At 38.1% G+C, this 17,153-nt stretch overlaps 1 protein-coding gene and 1 long non-coding RNA gene across 5 annotated transcripts in view; both read right to left on the reverse strand.

The window, feature by feature from the left end:
• Positions 1-17,153, reverse strand: part of LOC140579324 (uncharacterized) — an 88,131-nt gene that overhangs the window by 43,705 nt on the left and 27,273 nt on the right. The window lies entirely within an intron of this gene.
• LOC140579322 (uncharacterized) lies at positions 441-6,742 on the reverse strand. Its single transcript, XM_072701777.1, has 5 exons — positions 4,704-6,742; positions 3,613-4,614; positions 2,008-2,166; positions 1,465-1,560; positions 441-1,387 (listed from the first exon to the last, which is right to left on the reverse strand). Exons 1-5 carry the CDS (start codon positions 4,725-4,727, stop codon positions 1,067-1,069), a joined length of 1,602 nt encoding a protein of 533 aa, XP_072557878.1. The 5' UTR covers positions 4,728-6,742; the 3' UTR covers positions 441-1,066.

Consider the following 17,153-nt stretch of genomic DNA (forward strand, 5'->3'; position numbering starts at 1 on the left):
GAGACACAAAAGCAAGAGTGTTGGAGAAATAATACACTGAAAAAAAAAAAACATTGCGAAAACTTAAAAACTCAAGGCAACCCACTGCATTTTTGTTTTTAGGTTCTGATGGATAACTTATAATTTCAAGTTTAGGAGAAAAGTTGTTTCAGCTGATGTTTTTGTGTTTACAAAATTAATAATTGTGCTTTTTCTTAACTCATATTTTATTGTTTTTGCAATGTATTTCCTAAAGTTTACACAAGGTATTCGTTTTAGTTTTGGCAACGTATTTCCTAAAGTTTACACAAGGTATTCGTTTTAGTTTTGGCAACGTATTTCCTAAAGTTTACACAACATATTTTTTTTTGTTTTGCCAATCAATTTCCTAAAGTTTAGAAAAAGTATCTTTTATAGTTTTCATGAGGTGCTCCCTGTTGTACCAATGAATGTTTACACAGTTGATTTTCAAATAACTTTATTGTGTTCAAACACAACTGCACCACTGACAATGTTGACTTTTGAGATCAGCCATTTTAAACATACTGACAACATTCAGCCACAAATAAAGTCCTTCCAAAAACACAAAAAAAGTCAAATTTTTGTAACAAATGTTACTCATCCAATTTTAAAGGTGTGGTATTGTCAGACAGAATATCAAACCTATCTTGATAGATAGTCACTAACAAACAGATTCAAAACATCAGATGGCAGGATGTGAACAACTTCTATCTGGTTTCCATACAGCAAACAACTTTCAAACAAATTTTTCCACCACTTGTCTTTTAATAGTAATAGTATCAACACTAATTTCCTCTGAAGTTCAGTATCGCGCCACATTTGTTATAAAACTAGTACAAATGTACCTAAAACCAGATTATAAAAATTGTTTAAAACAGTTCAAGTTAGAATAAACCCTTTCAACATTTTATAAAAACTTGTTATACATGAAATCTGCAATCAGCCATGCAAGCTACATTAAGTAAAGTTAGAACAGAACAGATTGATTCAGAACTTTAAATCAAAACAAATTGCTGCATTCTGTTTCACACAAGTTGCATTTGAGTTGAACATGTTGTCAAATAGGTTAGACTTTGGTTAAGAGCTTGGTTTTGAAGCTTCTTACCCTCTGGGAACAGGTAGATGTCAACTCCATAAAAATGTGTTGCACAGCTTCAAATGTGTACTTGAGTTCTTTGGGAAACTCCATGTTGAGCCCATAAAGTAGGCCAAACAGGTAGGCAAAGGCAGTGGGAAGGTCTGGCAGGTCATCAAGAATAATGTCCTCTTCCAAAACAATGGCAGTGTTGACCACTGTGGACTGTGAGTTGGGTCCCACGTAGTCCTCCAGAACAGTGAGGATTCCCACCGTAACACCTCGGGTTGCCCTCTCAACTGGATCTGTATCCTATGCAAATAAAAAACAACAGTACATATAAGTCTCTGAAAACCAAAACTGAAGATTGAGTAGATTTGCATGCTCACCAGACATGTTAGGAAGAGTTTGGTCTCATCGTCGCGAACTAATATCGGTAACCCTTCCAAACTGATGGTTCGTCGATGCTGGACTATGTTTGAGACCTAAAACAAGGAAATCAAATAAGACTCAGCCTCATTTATAAACCTACCATTTTGTTTTTAAAAACACATTAAGTGTTGTTGCTAAAAATACAGACTTAAGAAATAAGATGTTGAAATTAGTTATTCCAGATAATTGCTCATGGTTTTGATGGTTTTGTTTTTTTTTTTTTTTTAAGTAATTTTGATGTGCAACAAATGTAGCACACTTATTACAACATTTATAACAAAAAGTGCCATGAATGGGATGAGAGTTGAACTGTCTGTCATGACCTGCCATCTGCCAAACACACAGCGCTGCTTGTTAGCTTATAATCCCATTCAGGACACACTTTTTGAAAACTAACAATTTTTACATCAATTTAGTAAATATTTAATAAAGTATCTTTCGTTACAGTGGGAACTTCAGGTTCCTCATAAACCAGACACAAATACATTTTTATATATTACCTGTTCATCAAACTTCTGCAACAGGGAATCCATGTCATTACGGAAAGCAGCTTTTCTAACTCGATACAGCTTAATCAGCCGAAGTGAGTAAGTGTCGAGGGCAGTCATGAAGGTCCCCATGAGATCTTTGGTGGTAATGCGTGAGAATTCCGCACAAATCTACAAAGCAACAAAAAAATATAGAAGAAAACTTTTAAAGGTACATTATATAAAAATGACATTGTTTTCAAATTTGGTTAAAACAGCTTAATTTCAAAACATTTAGTTAGTCTCGGTTGATCTATTGGTCAGGTCTTGATTGGATTTTTTTTTCTTTTAGTGGTAGTGGTGGTACAAATTCTAACTGATGCATTTAAAAAAAAAAAAAAAACAAGAAAAATCTGATCGGCAGATTTTACAGTAAGTCTATAGAATACCAAATCAAATGTTGATAAGACAAAAGAATGGTTACAATTGTTACAGGATGCATTGCAGAAAAGAAATAAATCAATAAATTGTATTTTAAATTCATTGCAAAAATGTCATTAATTTTATAGTTATGTAAGAATGAAGTAAGAATAACATCCTGTGGTCAAATTTGGATACTTTCATAACACGCAAGTGACTTTCTCAATCCTGTTCTGTGAGTTTCATGGCTGTTGCCTGCTAAGGGTCAGCACCAAAAGATTCTAGATGCCCAGTGAAGACAAGTCATTGCGGCGACCGTGGTTCAGGGGGTTGGGAAGCTCATCTGTAACCGGAAGGATGCTGGTTCTATCCCCCGGCTCTCTCTGTCCTGGTCGTTGTGTCCTTGGGCAAGACCCTTTACCCTACCGAATACTGGTGTTGGCCAGAGGGGCCAATGGCGCAATATGGCAGCGTCGCTTCTGTCAGTCTACCCCAGGGCAGCTGTGGCTACAACTGTGGTTTCCCTGCACCGATGTGTGAATGTGAGAGCGAATGAGTAGTGGAATTGTAAAGCGCTTTGGGTGCCCAGAAAAGAGCAAAATAAATGCAATCCATTATTATACACAGTAAGTTGACAAGTAAATAGATTTCACTTCAATAGAGTTGTTGGTAATACCAAAATTAGCTTCATATTTTTAGAGCCAACTACTTTTTTATATTTTACCATTAGCATTGTTAGCTCAACGGTAGCCTCCAACCTTTTCTACAAGATATTGGCGTGCTACAAACAGATGCTTATGAAGGGCACAAGAAATGGATCTCACGTTCATTTACTCACCCAGACAGGTTTCGAGGCATTTGGAGTTGTTCAGAAGAAATTTTAAAGGTCCTATATCATGTAAAATCAACTTTTTGGAGCTTTTAAACACATTTTAATATTATTTCCTTATGTTAAAAACCCTCCAGAGTGGTTTTTGGCTTAATTCAGGCATTTCTTAGTTGTCTCAGTGAATCCTTTCCCCATAACCGTGGCTCAGCTCTCTCCTGCAAAACGACTGACTCGTAACATTGGGATTAAAATTTCTTTCTAACAACTCCAAATGCCTTGAAATTTGTCTGGGTGAGTAAATGAACGTTTTCCATTCTAGAAATAAGACCACACTGAAAAAAAAATAAAAAACGGAAGTTTTCCTTTATAAATTTAAGAGATTATCTTACCTGTTCTTTCAAGAAGAGAGCTGGCCATCTGAGCTGCATTTCCTTGACCAAGGGCTGCATCTCCACAACTTCTTTCCTCCTGAGAGAGAATGTGATGTCCATCTTTTGGGTGATGAGTGCCATGTTCTTATCCCTCTTCTTCATTTCATCTTCCAAAATGCATCTTTCATTTTCAAGAGACTCATCATTGTAGTTTTCTGGGGCATCAGGGATAAAGTTGACTTCACCTCGCTTTGGTTTCTTTAAGGAAAATCTATTTGAACCACCGTCATCTTCTTCCCCTCTTCTTTTTCGATTGACTGCAAGTTCACTACATCCAGCTTGACTTAGCTTGGAACGGTAGTTGCCAAGCTTGAACTTAATGCTTGTTGCCCAACCATCATATCCTGTGCCATTGCCGGGCTCTTTGAGGCAGGGATGTTTGGAAACTAGCTCCTGGGCAACAGATGTTATTTCATTCTTGTCAGGGTAGGCTTTGATTGCAAACATTTCTTGTGCCAGCTTATCTAGAATTTCCATCTTGATGTCTCTTGTTACACTTAAATTTGCCCCTGCTTTCTCATATACCTCATTGCCCTTGCGAAGTTTTAACTCTACATCATAGGAAAAGGTTGGGATAGGAAATGGATTTGGCCACTGTGAAGTGCTACGCATGTAGGTCTGGGTGGATGAGGATGGGCTGAAAGAAGATGCTGAACTCACACTGGCTGTATCAATAGATGAGATGGCGCTATGATCAGATGGAGTCTGTGGTGGCGAGGCTGATGCATTTTCCTCCCAAATGAGGTGCAACACTGCCCGTCCAGCAGGTAGCTCATTAATATCCATCAGGTTGCAAAGCGCGTTCCCAAAATCTGGGTCTTCATATTGTATTGCAAAGTCACCTTCAAGTCCAAGCTTTGCTTGTAGTTCATCTTGAAGCTGCTTCACAGATTCTGGAACAGTGGACAGTTGGATTTTTCTGATAAGTTTTGGACTGACGTGGACTCGCAGTAACAGGGCCTGTGAAGACAAACCAAAAAAGGGCGCAATTCTAAATAATTGACAAATTCAAAGTAATCAACTGAAAACTATTTAAGAATAATACATACCATCACTTTCAATGCAGGAGGCATGTAACAGGTGTCACCATCAGTTGTCCAGCTACGCAGTATTCAGCTAAAGGGTGGTAATCATTCAAATCTTCTGGGTCAAGTATTTCCAGATCTTTGTAGCTGCTGTCAAGCCGATATGATCTGTAATGTTCTATAAACCAAGAGGAGAGCTTTGTAGCAACAAATGACACTTTCCCAGAGTCTACCAAAATGTTCAGTATCTTGTAGAATTCAGGCAGTCCACTCAGTTGTCCTGATGAAATGATCATGCCTTTAACATACTGGGTCCCATACAGATAAACACATTTAGCAAATGACACAGCTTTTACCTGTGGATATTTCAGTTTCAAGCACTTCTGAAGATTTTCATTCAAGAAACAGATGTCAACTGTGTCAATATTATCAACATGCAGACTTGGTTTAAAAAGACTATGACCATCTAAGAAGTATGCCATCATTTGTTGATGCTTTGAAAAAAGTGTTAGTAGTATATTCTTAAAGCATTGGACATCATGCACAGTTTTCTTGAAAAAGTTGTGCTTAGATTCAAATCGAATAGTCCACAAATCAACTAAGGGACCAAAACAACGCACAAGATGACTATAATGTTCAATATAGTGGTGTTTTGGCTTCAAATTAAAATCAGGAAAAGTCTCTATCAGTAGTCGTCGATGATCCAATATTTTGGTGTCCAAGTATGACAATATTTCTTCTGATAGAGTTGTCGAGACAACAATCTCAACAAGCTCCTTAAGGTCCATCAATATTTCCCATGATGGCTCATGTTCTGGTATACGGGTCCCAATGATAAAAGGCAGCAAACGCAAAAGTGTCCAGTTTTCATGTCCATTGCCACTCACTCTTCCTGTTCCAAAACTGGCTTTTGTAATTTGTTGTGGCTTGTTGAGCTTATCAGAGAATTTATATGGAAATGATTTTATACGTTTGTTTAGTCCTTCAAATGTAATAAAACCCTTTCTGATTAAATCTTGAAGACACAAACACAATTCCACAGGGACAACACCTTCAAAGAAATCGTGTAATATATCTGGAGGAAATCCAGTGACTGGATGAAAATAGGACAACGCACTTAAGGCACAGGAACCTTTGACACCACACACACTTTGTCTTTGACCATCCTGAAGATCTTCTAGAAAAATGTTATGCTGTTCCACCGTTCTTAATGGAAATTCTGTAGGATCAAGAGCTGCAATCTGATGTTTATCAATACTACAAAATCGACAAAACTTGTCGACATTAAATGACTCCAAAAAGCCTGCAAGGCTGTGAGCCCCAAGATTATCTGCACAGACACAAAATACAGTTCCCTTTAAAAAACTATTTAAAGATTCAACATACACCCCTGTGCTTTCAAGACATTTTAAATCCTCAATGAGTGGATAAAGAAAAGCATCATACCCAAACTGTTTAACGTCTACACTTTTACCAAGAAGAGCAAGCTGTATTGAGGGCAATGTAGAACGAAACCTTGCAGATAAGTTGAGTACAACCCAATAGACGGCAGTTATTTTGTGAATTTTTCGAGATGTTCCTAAAGGGTTGCATATTTCAAAGTCGTCAATATACAAAGCTAAACTAATGCAAGTATCTTGCAATCCTAAAAGCTTGTTGTTTTTGAAATACTGCCCATCTCTAAATGATCTGTAACCTTCACTAATTTCTTTATCAAATGCTAACTTTTCAAAGAAACTTTTCTCTTTCAATAAGTTCTCCAAGACCTGGTTTACTGAGACATAAACAAATTTATTTCTAGTTCTGGCTTTGTAGGTGTACTCTGTAGGCTCAATTACATGAAAATTATTCTTGAAATAAATATTTCTCTTGTAATCAGTAGATAATGCACCTTTTGGTTCTGTTGAGATAATTAATGGGTTGGTTTTGAAAAGTGCATCATTTATATTTTTAATTACATCATCATCTGCCTCAATGTTCTGTTCAGCAAGCACCTCTTTGATTCTTTGAAATGAATGAACCTGAGAAAATTTTAAAATGTCACTAATTTCCTCAATAATTCTCTGCAAAGCACTTTTAGAACCATGTAACAATGTTTGCATGCATAGAAAAAGTCTAGCTATTTTATGTTCAAGACATTGGTAATCTACAAACTCATTGTCCTCTTTATCACTTGATGCTACACCTGAACCACTTGGTAATGTCTCTGGCTCCTGAGAGGTATTTAAGGATTTATCAGGGGAGCTACTTTCACTAGGACATGCATTTGCATGAGAAATCAGTCTAATACAGTTTTTTATATCTTTTGAGTTTTTGTGCTTTCTGCTTGTGTGTGACGTAAAGGTTGATACATTGTTGGTAGCATAGTCACATTTTTGGAAAGGACAGGATACAGTCTGATGGTTTTTTTAAGTGCCTTAAAATATGTGAAATAAATGTATGCTGTGAGCAGTTTTCCTTAAATTCACAAAAATCACAAAAAAATGTTGAGATCTCCTGCCTTTTCTTAGCCCTGTTGTGTGATCTGCTGAGGTGAGACTTCAATGCCCCTCGTGTCCTAAACGAACAGACGCAGTCACTGTAAACACAGGGCAAATGAAATCCTCTGCTATGTCGTAGCTGGTGATGCCTTAAGAGTACTTCTTGGCTTGAACAGACAAAACAGCAGAACTGGCACTGCATACAAAAACTATAATGAGAAGAGAGGAGAGGACAGTGTCAACAATTCAAAAGAAACCTGAGTTAATTTCAAATTACCGCCATTATAAATTGGCGGTTATAAATTGGCGGTTGCTGCCATTGGTCATGAGCGAGCCAGCCTATTTTGTTTCGTTCGGTGGTATGGCGGCCACAGACTGCACTTCATGAAATACACATAGGGGGTGTCGCGGAGGCTTGTCAGATATGAGCGAGCCTCTTTAGTAGCGATGTTTGTCGGATTTTCATTGTTTTGTGACATGGCACATAGTTTGTGACATGGAATCTTAAATGATATAGTAAACACATACCCATAAGCCACAAGGCTTCTTAGCCTAGAAAGTAATGCTATGCTAAGTTTCGGAAAAATACGAAGAACTTCAGTTGTGATATTTCTAAAAGACAAATTGACACTGTTCAAACATATATTGTCTGATATAATAAAAGAAACATTACTTGCCTTTAGAAAGTTGAGATGAACGATCGATCCACCTCCTGGTATAAAAAGCCTCACGTTCGCATTAAGGCAGACGGCCAGGTGGCTTTCAGTCCTTGCAAAAGTGCAAACTAGACCCGTAGTATCCAAAAATATGAGATGCGCATGCGTGCTCAGGCACCGAAAGGCGCCAACCGCTTCAACTCATGTAAAACTTGAATTCGTTCATTTTGCCAGCTATAAATTTCATCTGAGACCAACTTTTGCTCCAAAACGTTAAAAGATTAGTTGAAACCCTTAATGTATTTGAGTTTATAGGGCAACTCAACTTTTATTGTTGAATTGTGAAAGAAATGACTGTAAGCTCAGCAATTGCAAGTTTGATTTTTTACAGTGTACCAATGGCAATGAAAGCTAGTTTTAGTTTTGAAAGCTAGATTTTTTATGAACTATGAATTGAAAAATAAAGTACAATTTCAAAATAACTCTCAAAATAACTAATTTACAACTATTTTCAAGATAGGTCTGCAACCATTTATGACATTAATGCATTCTCACCTTTTCTGAATACTTGAACAAGTCTTCGACTTTGAATTGGTGTCAAGAAAGGCTTGATATCATCAGGCTCAACAAACAGGAGATCTTCTCTGTTTCTGACACCAATAATGTCTGTCAGGTGCTCAATAACTGCCCTCTTTGTCTCTTCATGCAGGTCAGGTAATGCCAGGTTAATTTCATGATGTAGGCTGCCACTGTCCATATCTGCAATGAATTAAGAGGATGATATTGAATGATGCAAAGATACAACGGTTAAACCTGAAGCGATATACACTGGCAGAGGGTAGTAATCAAACAAACTGTCTGCTTGAACACATATGAATCTTTTTTCAGAATTGTGTAGACAGTGAAGTCCAAGGTTGATCAGTATCATAGATTGAAGGATGTCCAAAACAAAGTGTACTTGTTTGTGACTGATGAGGATCACTGAGATTTTTCCAAAGATGTGGCCACATTCATCATGACCCATCGCAACAACAAGCCCTTTGCAATATTTTGTTCCTTTGTAAACTACTGCTGATACCTCTGATGTAGTTTCTTTCATCAAGCCAGCTGTCCTGACAGACTCCTGAATTAGACCATTGTACAACTGCTCATCATATTCACTAGTTTCACCAACTGCTTGAACTGCTGGAGCAAACAATGGTCCACTGCCGAGGTACGCCTGAAGCAGCTGGTGCCTTTCTGCCAGTGTTTTACAAAGGTGAACAAAGTTGTGCAGTTTCCGGGCGCATTCCTTGAAATACGAATGCTTACTCTCAAACCGGAGAGTCCACAAACGAATAAGAGGCCCAAAGTGCAAAAAGAGGTCACTATAGTGCAGTAAATAGTGATGCTTGGGCTTGAGTGGGTGATTAGGGAAAATTGTGTGTCTTAAATGAACATACTCCTCAGTTATTATCTTAAGGTATGCAATCTGGTCATGATGGATCTTGGGAGCACATATGAGCTCAACCATTTCCTTGAGCTGTAGATACAGTTGCCAGACCTGACTGTCCTCAGGATTTTTTATCCTGTCACCAACCAACAGTGGCAACAGTCGCAACAGACACCAGTTCTGTGCTGCAGAACCAGAAAGTTTTTTGCCACACTCCTTAACCTCACATGGTTTACTGAGACTATCATTCCCTGAGTATTTAAACTGTGTGATCGACCTGTTTAGTTGTGCATAAGTGAAATGCTTTTCCTGTTTCACTAAATGACTGATGTACAATGCCAAGTCATCAGAGACTACACCTTCAAATAAATCATGACCCAAACATGGGGGAAGCCCAGTGCAGACATGAAAATATTTCAGAGAATTGAAAAGTGAGTCAAACTTTACCCCCTGTACCATGTCTTGGTCAGTGGTGGATAGCTGTTGTACACTCTCCTTGTGACCAGTGATGGTTCTTTTTGGACCAAGCTTTAGTGGTGTCTTTTCAAAGTCTCTCCTTTCAATCAAGCAGTATCTACAAAAATGCGTACTACAACTGAAGTTTTCAGTGAAACCACCTAAGCAGTGTGAACCAAGATTATCTCCACAAATGGAAATCAAGGCCGCTTTGAGGGTATTTCCATCATCTGTCTCAATCCCTGTATCTTCTAGATCTTTAAGGTCTGTGATAATACTTGAGAAAACTTTCTCCTGACCAAATGTCTTGAAGTCCCTTTCTCTGCACAGCATCACCAACTGCATGGGATCAACTGAAGAGCGATTGTGTGGCTGGACCTCACCTAGACTCATGTAAACCCCCAAAACTTTATGTTTTTTCTTCCCTGACCCAAGAGGATTCACAACCTCAAATCCATCCTGGTAAAGGATGATGGACAATGAAGAAGGATTGTCTTTTAACAGAGCATTTTCTTTTACATTTCTTCCATCTGCCACATCCTCTACAACCATGTTGGAAGAGGTATGATTTTTGGATTGGTGATATTGCTCTTTAACACTTGACTGTCTAAGGAGGGATTTTAATGTCTCTTTGATGGAAATGTACTGGCAAAAGCATTCCTTTCCAGCAGCATCACTTCCCAGATAAATCTGGGTGGGTTCAACATAGTCAAAATACTGCTTGTAAAATGTTCTCCTTGTTTTGTCAGATCTGAGTATTCCTTTGTTGTATATTGTGAAGACATCCTCTTTAGAGAGATTTTGAATAATCATTTCTATCTCAGTTTGTGGTATGTCTAGCTCAGAAAGATTGCCCTTCAACTTGTCAAAAACATCTGCCATAGAAGTGCTATGGACATGCTGAAATCCATCAAGAATACACTGTATTGTGCTCGCTGGCAACAGCATCTTGGCTTGCATTTTCAGGTAGAAAAGAGCCAAATTATGTAAAAATGTCTCTTGTTGATTATCACACTCCTCTAGATGATCACATGGAGTTGGAGTCAGATTCTCCTCAGAAGGCTGAGTACAGTCTATATTTTCGGGGAGAGTTGACACCTGAGTTGTTATCACCGGCTTATGTTTCCTGGATAAATGTGTGGCAAAAGATGAGCGCACTCTGAAATGTTTGTGGCAGTCATCATAAGGACAGACAACTTTCTTGCCATCTTTAATATGAAATCTCAAGTGAGTGCATAATGCTGAAAAATTCTCTGCCACATAGAAACATGCCTCAACTCCACAAGCAAGATTTCCTTTAAAATGGGTGTGTTTAGTCTGAGCCCTGCAATAGCGGTGGTTCCTGTGCATATGGGATCTGAATGCAGAAAATGTTTGATAGGAAAAAGGACATTGCTCTATTCCACATGTGAATCGATAATTAGCTGTGTGCTGATGTTTCTTCGTATGATAACAAAATTGTCTTAATTCTGAACTACAAACACCACAAAATTTACACCTGTACATGGCTGCATGTGTCTGAATTTGACTTAACTTTTAATTTGCAAAGAGCATGGCAACAACACAGTGACTGAAAAACATCTCAATCTATTTTCTGTTTGTTCTATTATTAAAGAAGGGATCTACATTGCTTGGGTTGTATCAAAAAATGGGAAAAAGTTAAAAGAAAAACTATCTATAGATCAATGTTATTAACTTAAACCATGCAGACCCTGAAACACTGGAGGAAAAATTTTGGAGGGTCTGTCAAGCTGACGTTAAACCCCTTAACAATGGCACTGCAACTAACTGCGACTAATTTACAGACCACTACACTGTCTTGCTTTTTAAATGGAACCTATGAAACAATAAACCACAGTTGAGATTAGAGCAGGCTAACCTGCATGAGAAACTTCAAAACTGGGTTAGATTGTTTTAGCAGTCTTTAAATTTCCAAAAAATGTTGTCTACCTTTATTCTCACTAAATATGTCTTTTTACCTGCTGTTTTGTCTTGTCTCTCAAAGAACTGAGGCTACATCACACTGTCAGCGCGGCCAGCAAGGGCAGGAGGACAGCAATGCACCACACTGGGCGGGAAAAGACAGAGAGACAATTGTTAATTTAATGTTGCATTTATTTAACCCTTGAAAAATATATTTACATAAGTAAATAAAAGAAAAACACACACAACCCATCTTTTCCAGAATAATTCAACTAATTGCTCTTTTGACCAACCTAACACAGACGTTACATGGTTTTCCTATGAAAAAGACCCTGGAAGACGTTGTATTAAAGGAAAAAAACATGCTCCCCTTCCCACTTAAAAAAATAATAAATATTAAACTTAGGTTGGAGTTCCTCGCGCCACCAACCTAATGTTATATTAACTTTTTAATGTTGTGTACTGCAGCTCACACAAAATTAAATAAAGCAGGCTAACCTACATGAGCAAGCTCAAAACTGGATAAGATTGTTTTAGCAGTCTCTAAATTTCCAAAAAAAAGTTGTCTTTCTTTATTCTCATTAAATGTGTATTTTTACCTGCTGCTTTGTCTTGTCTTTCAAAGAGCTGAAGCCAAATGTCCCACTGTTAGCGTGGCCAGCTTTTCAATACAATGCACCACACTCGGCGGGAAAAAGACAAAGACTGTCGTTGCGCCTGTGTTCCTCGCCCCTCTCCGTGGAAAATACATTTCTAAATATATATTTAAATAAGAAAAGAAAAAAACACACACAACCTATTTTTTCCAGAATAATTCAGCTAATGTGCTATCTCGACCAAGCTGAAGCTAACACCGATTTTAAGCTCCCCCTCCCCGCACACAAAAAAAAATATATATGCTCTTAAAAATTAATAAACGAGTATGTTAGGTAGGAGAGTTCTTTGCATTACCTTATGACGTCCCGTTTGCAGTTTCCACACAGAGGTCCAACAATAACGAGGTGCAAAATCTTTTGTCCTCTCGAGCATATCGTAACGAAGAGTTAACAAAGTTAACCTGTCTTTCCTCTCCTGTCCAATATTCTCCACTGACTGAAGTTCGCAATTCTGCGTCTTTTTTAAATAACTTTATTCACTACTTGTCACAAGTACAAAATTACACAAAAACAGACAGCAGCAACAACCTAAGTGAAATCCAACAACAGAATAGTGGCAAGTAAAAAAATTAACAAAAGGAAGTGTGAATCTTGTTCAGGGTTAATCAGAGATAACTGATGGAGATGCAGCAATGTGAATTCTGCTTTTTTTATTTGTAGTTAACCTTGTAGTCTTTACATATGAATGGAAGTCAATTAAGAAAACACAGAATTTTGGGAGAGATTTGGAGAACCTTGCTTTATAAAATTTCCCTACAAGGAGGCCTTTCTGCATTCTTTTCCCTGTCCCCAGGAGCAGCTGTCACTTGAATTGATCTCTATGGCAATGCAGTGCCAAGCGCACATTTGCAGCAGCTGTGCATGTGCATACAACTGCATGCAGTAGATTAGATGATCAGAATTCTTGAACCTTACACACAGGCAAGTCCCCTAAAAAGTCAAAACCATAATACTTTCACTGGTATCATACTGACAAATGGCACTAGCTTGGAGGAAAATCTGGAAATGGTTGGCAGTGAAAGAGTTAAAATGTAATGCACTATTGCAACCAACCACTGAAAGAGTAAAAATACACAAACAGTATGATGAACCATTCAAATCACATAATACAGTAGCACTACTGCTAATGTGTTAACGGTAGGTATAACTACTACCGCAATTTTTAAAAATACAGTAAGTTACTGTAAATAACCTTAATATACCCATAATGCAAAGCAAATTACAGTAATTAGCTGTAGAAATGTTTTCAGGTAAGTTACTGGGCATTTTGTGGTATTTTACTGTGAAAAATACAGCAAAGGTTAACAGTGTAGGAATGGCTAAAGAATGATATATTAGGATAAGGTTGGTTAGCAATGGGTAAGGTAGAATAGCATAAGGTAGGATGGGAATGGGTAAGGAAGAATAGCATAAGGTAGGATAGTGTCGCCTATGGCTTACTCACTGGGGGCTTTGGGTGGGGATGCTGTAAAGCGCTTTGAGACGATGTAATGTTGTCATAATGCACTATAGAAAAATATATTTGTTACCCGTTGTTGTTGAATGGGTAAGATAAGATAGAAAAGCATAAGGTAGGATAGGAATGGCTAAAGAATGATAGATTAGGATAAGGTTGGATAGGAATGGGTAAGGTAGAATAGCATAAGGTAGGATAGGAATTGGTAAGGAATAATAGACTAGGATAAGGTAGGATAGGAATCGGTAAGTTAGAATAGCATAAGGTAGGATAGGAATTGCTAAGGCAAGATAGGAAAGGATGAGGATGGATAGGAATGGGTTAGGCAAGATAGAATAGGATAAGGTAGGATAGGAATGGCTGAGATAGGAACGGCTAAGATAAGAGAATAGCATAAGGTAGGATAGGAATGGCTATGGCAAGATTGGAAAGGATGAGGAAGGATAGAAATGGGTTAGGGAAGATAGAAAAGGATAAGGTAGGATAGGAATGGGTAAGGTAAGATAGAATAGGATAAGGTAGGAAAGGAACGGATAAGATAGAATCGCATAAGGTAGGATAGTGTCGCCTATGGCTTACTCACTGGGAGCTTTGGGTGGGGATGTTGTAAAGCGCTTTGAGACGCTGTAATGTTGTCAAAATGCACTATAAAAAATAAATTTGTTATTCGTTGTTGTTGAATGCGTAAGGTAAGATAGCAATGCATAAAGTAGGACAGGAATGGCTAAAGAATGATAGCTTAGCATAAGGTTGGATAGCAATGGCTAAGGTAGAATAGCATAAGGTAGGTTAGGAATGGCTAAAGTAGAATACCATAAGGTAGGATAGGAATGGGTAAGTTAGAATAGCATAAGGTAGGATAGGAATGGCTAAGGAATGATAGGTTAGGATAAGGTAGGATTGGAATGGCTAAGATAAGTTAGTCTTGGATGAGGTAGGTTAGGAACAGATAAAATACCGGTGGATAAGATAGGATAGGAATCCCTAAGATAAGGTTGAATTTGATAAGGTAGGATAGGAATGGCTGAGATAGGAACAGCTAAGATAAGAGAATAGCATAAGGTAGGATAGGAATGGCTAAGGCAAGATAGGATAGGATGAGGAAGGATAGTAATGGGTAAGGTAAGATAGAATAGGATAAGGTAGGAAAGGAACGGATAAGATAGAATAGCATAAGGTAGGGTAGTGTCGCCTATGGCTTACTCACTGGGGGCTTTGGGTGGGGATGCTGTAAAGCGCTTTGAGACGATGTAATGTTGTCATAATGCACTATAGAAAAATATATTTGTTACCCGTTGTTGTTGAATGGGTAAGATAAGATAGAAAAGCATAAGGTAGGATAGGAATGGCTAAAGAATGATAGATTAGGATAAGGTTGGATAGGAATGGGTAAGGTAGAATAGCATAAGGTAGGGTAGGAATGGGTAAGGTAGAATAGCTTAATGTAGGATAGGAATGGCTAAAGAATGATATATTAGGATAAGGTTGGATAGGAATGGGTAAGGTAGAATAGCATAAGGTAGGTTAGGAATGGGTAAAGTAGAATAGCATAAGGTAGGATAGGAATGGGTGAGTTAGAATAGCATAAGGTAGGATAGGAATGGCTAAGGAATGATAGATTATGATAAGGTAGGATAGGAATGGCTAAGGAATGATAGATTATGATAATGTAGGATAGGAATGGCTAAGATAAGTTAGACTTGGATGACGTAGGATAGGAATGGATAAGATACCGGTGGATGAGATAGGATAGGAATCTCTAAGATAAGGTTGAATTGGATAAGGTAGGATAGGAATGGCTGAGATAGGAACGGCTAAGATAAGAGAATAGCATAAGGTAGGATAGGAATGGCTAAGGCAAGATAGAATAGGATAAGGTAGGATAGGAATGGGTAAGGTAGGATAGAATAGGATAAGGTAGGATAGGAAGGGATAAGATAGAATAGCATAAGGTAGGGTAGTGTCGCCTATGGCTTACTCACTGGGGGCTTTGGGTGGGGATGCTGTAAAGCGCATTGAGACGATGTAATGTTGTCATAATGCACTATAGAGAAATAAATTTGTTACCCGTTGTTGTTGAATGGGTAAGATAAGATAGAAAAGCATAAGGTAGGATAGGAATGGCTAAAGAATGATAGATTAGAATAAGGTTGGATAGGAATGGGTAAGGTAGAATAGCATAAGGTAGGGTAGGAATGGGTAAGGTAGAATAGCATAAGGTAGGATAGGAATGGCTAAAGAATGATATATTAGGATAAGGTTGGTTAGGAATGGGTAAGGTAGAATAGCATAAGGTAGGATGGGAATGGGTAAGGAAGAATAGCATAAGGTAGGATAGGAATGGGTGAGGTAGAATAGCATATGGTAGGATAGCAATGGTTAAGGAATAATAGACTAGGATAAGGTAGGATAGGAATCGGTAAGTTAGAATAGCATATGGTAGGATAGGAATGGCTAAGGAATGATAGATTAGGATAAGGTAGGATAGGAATGGCTAAGATAAGTTAGACTTGGATGAGGTAGGATAGGAATGGATAAGATACCGGTGGATGAGATAGGATAGGAATCTCTAAGATAAGGTTGAATTGGATAAGGTAGGATAGGAATGGCTGAGATAGGAACGGCTAAGATAAGAGAATAGCATAAGGTAGGATAGGAATGGCTAAGGCAAGATAGAATAGGATAAGGTAGGATAGGAATGGGTAAGGTAAGATAGAATAGGATAAGGTAGGAAAGGAACGGATAAGATAGAATAGCATAAGGTAGGGTAGTGTTGCCTATGGCTTACTCACTGGGGGCTTTGGGTGGGGATGCTGTAAAGCGCATTGAGACGATGTAATGTTGTCATAATGCACTATAGAGAAATAAATTTGTTACCCGTTGTTGTTGAATGGGTAAGATAAGATAGAAAAGCATAAGGTAGGATAGGAATGGCTAAAGAATGATAGATTAGAATAAGGTTGGATAGGAATGGGTAAGGTAGAATAGCATAAGATAGGGTAGGAATGGGTAAGGTGGAATAGCATAAGGTAGGATAGGAATGGCTAAAGAATGATATATTAGGATAAGGTTGGTTAGGAATGGGTAAGGTAGAATAGCATAAGGTAGGATGGGAATCGGTAAGGAAGAATAGCATAAGGTAGGATAGGAATGGGTGAGGTAGAATAGCATATGGTAGGATAGCAATGGTTAAGGAATAATAGACTAGGATAAGGTAGGATAGGAATGGCTGAGATAGGAACGGCTAAGATAAGAGAATAGCATAAGGTAGGATAGGAATGGCTAAGGCAAGATTGGAAAGGATGAGGAAGGATAGGAATGGGTTAGGCAAGATAGAATAGGATAAGGTAGGATAGGAATGGGTAAGGTAAGATAGAATAGGATAAGTTAGGAAAGTAACGGATAAGATAGAATC

The sequence above is a fragment of the Paramormyrops kingsleyae genome, chromosome 18 (assembly GCF_048594095.1).
Source record: "Paramormyrops kingsleyae isolate MSU_618 chromosome 18, PKINGS_0.4, whole genome shotgun sequence".
Lineage (NCBI taxonomy): Eukaryota > Metazoa > Chordata > Actinopteri > Osteoglossiformes > Mormyridae > Paramormyrops > Paramormyrops kingsleyae.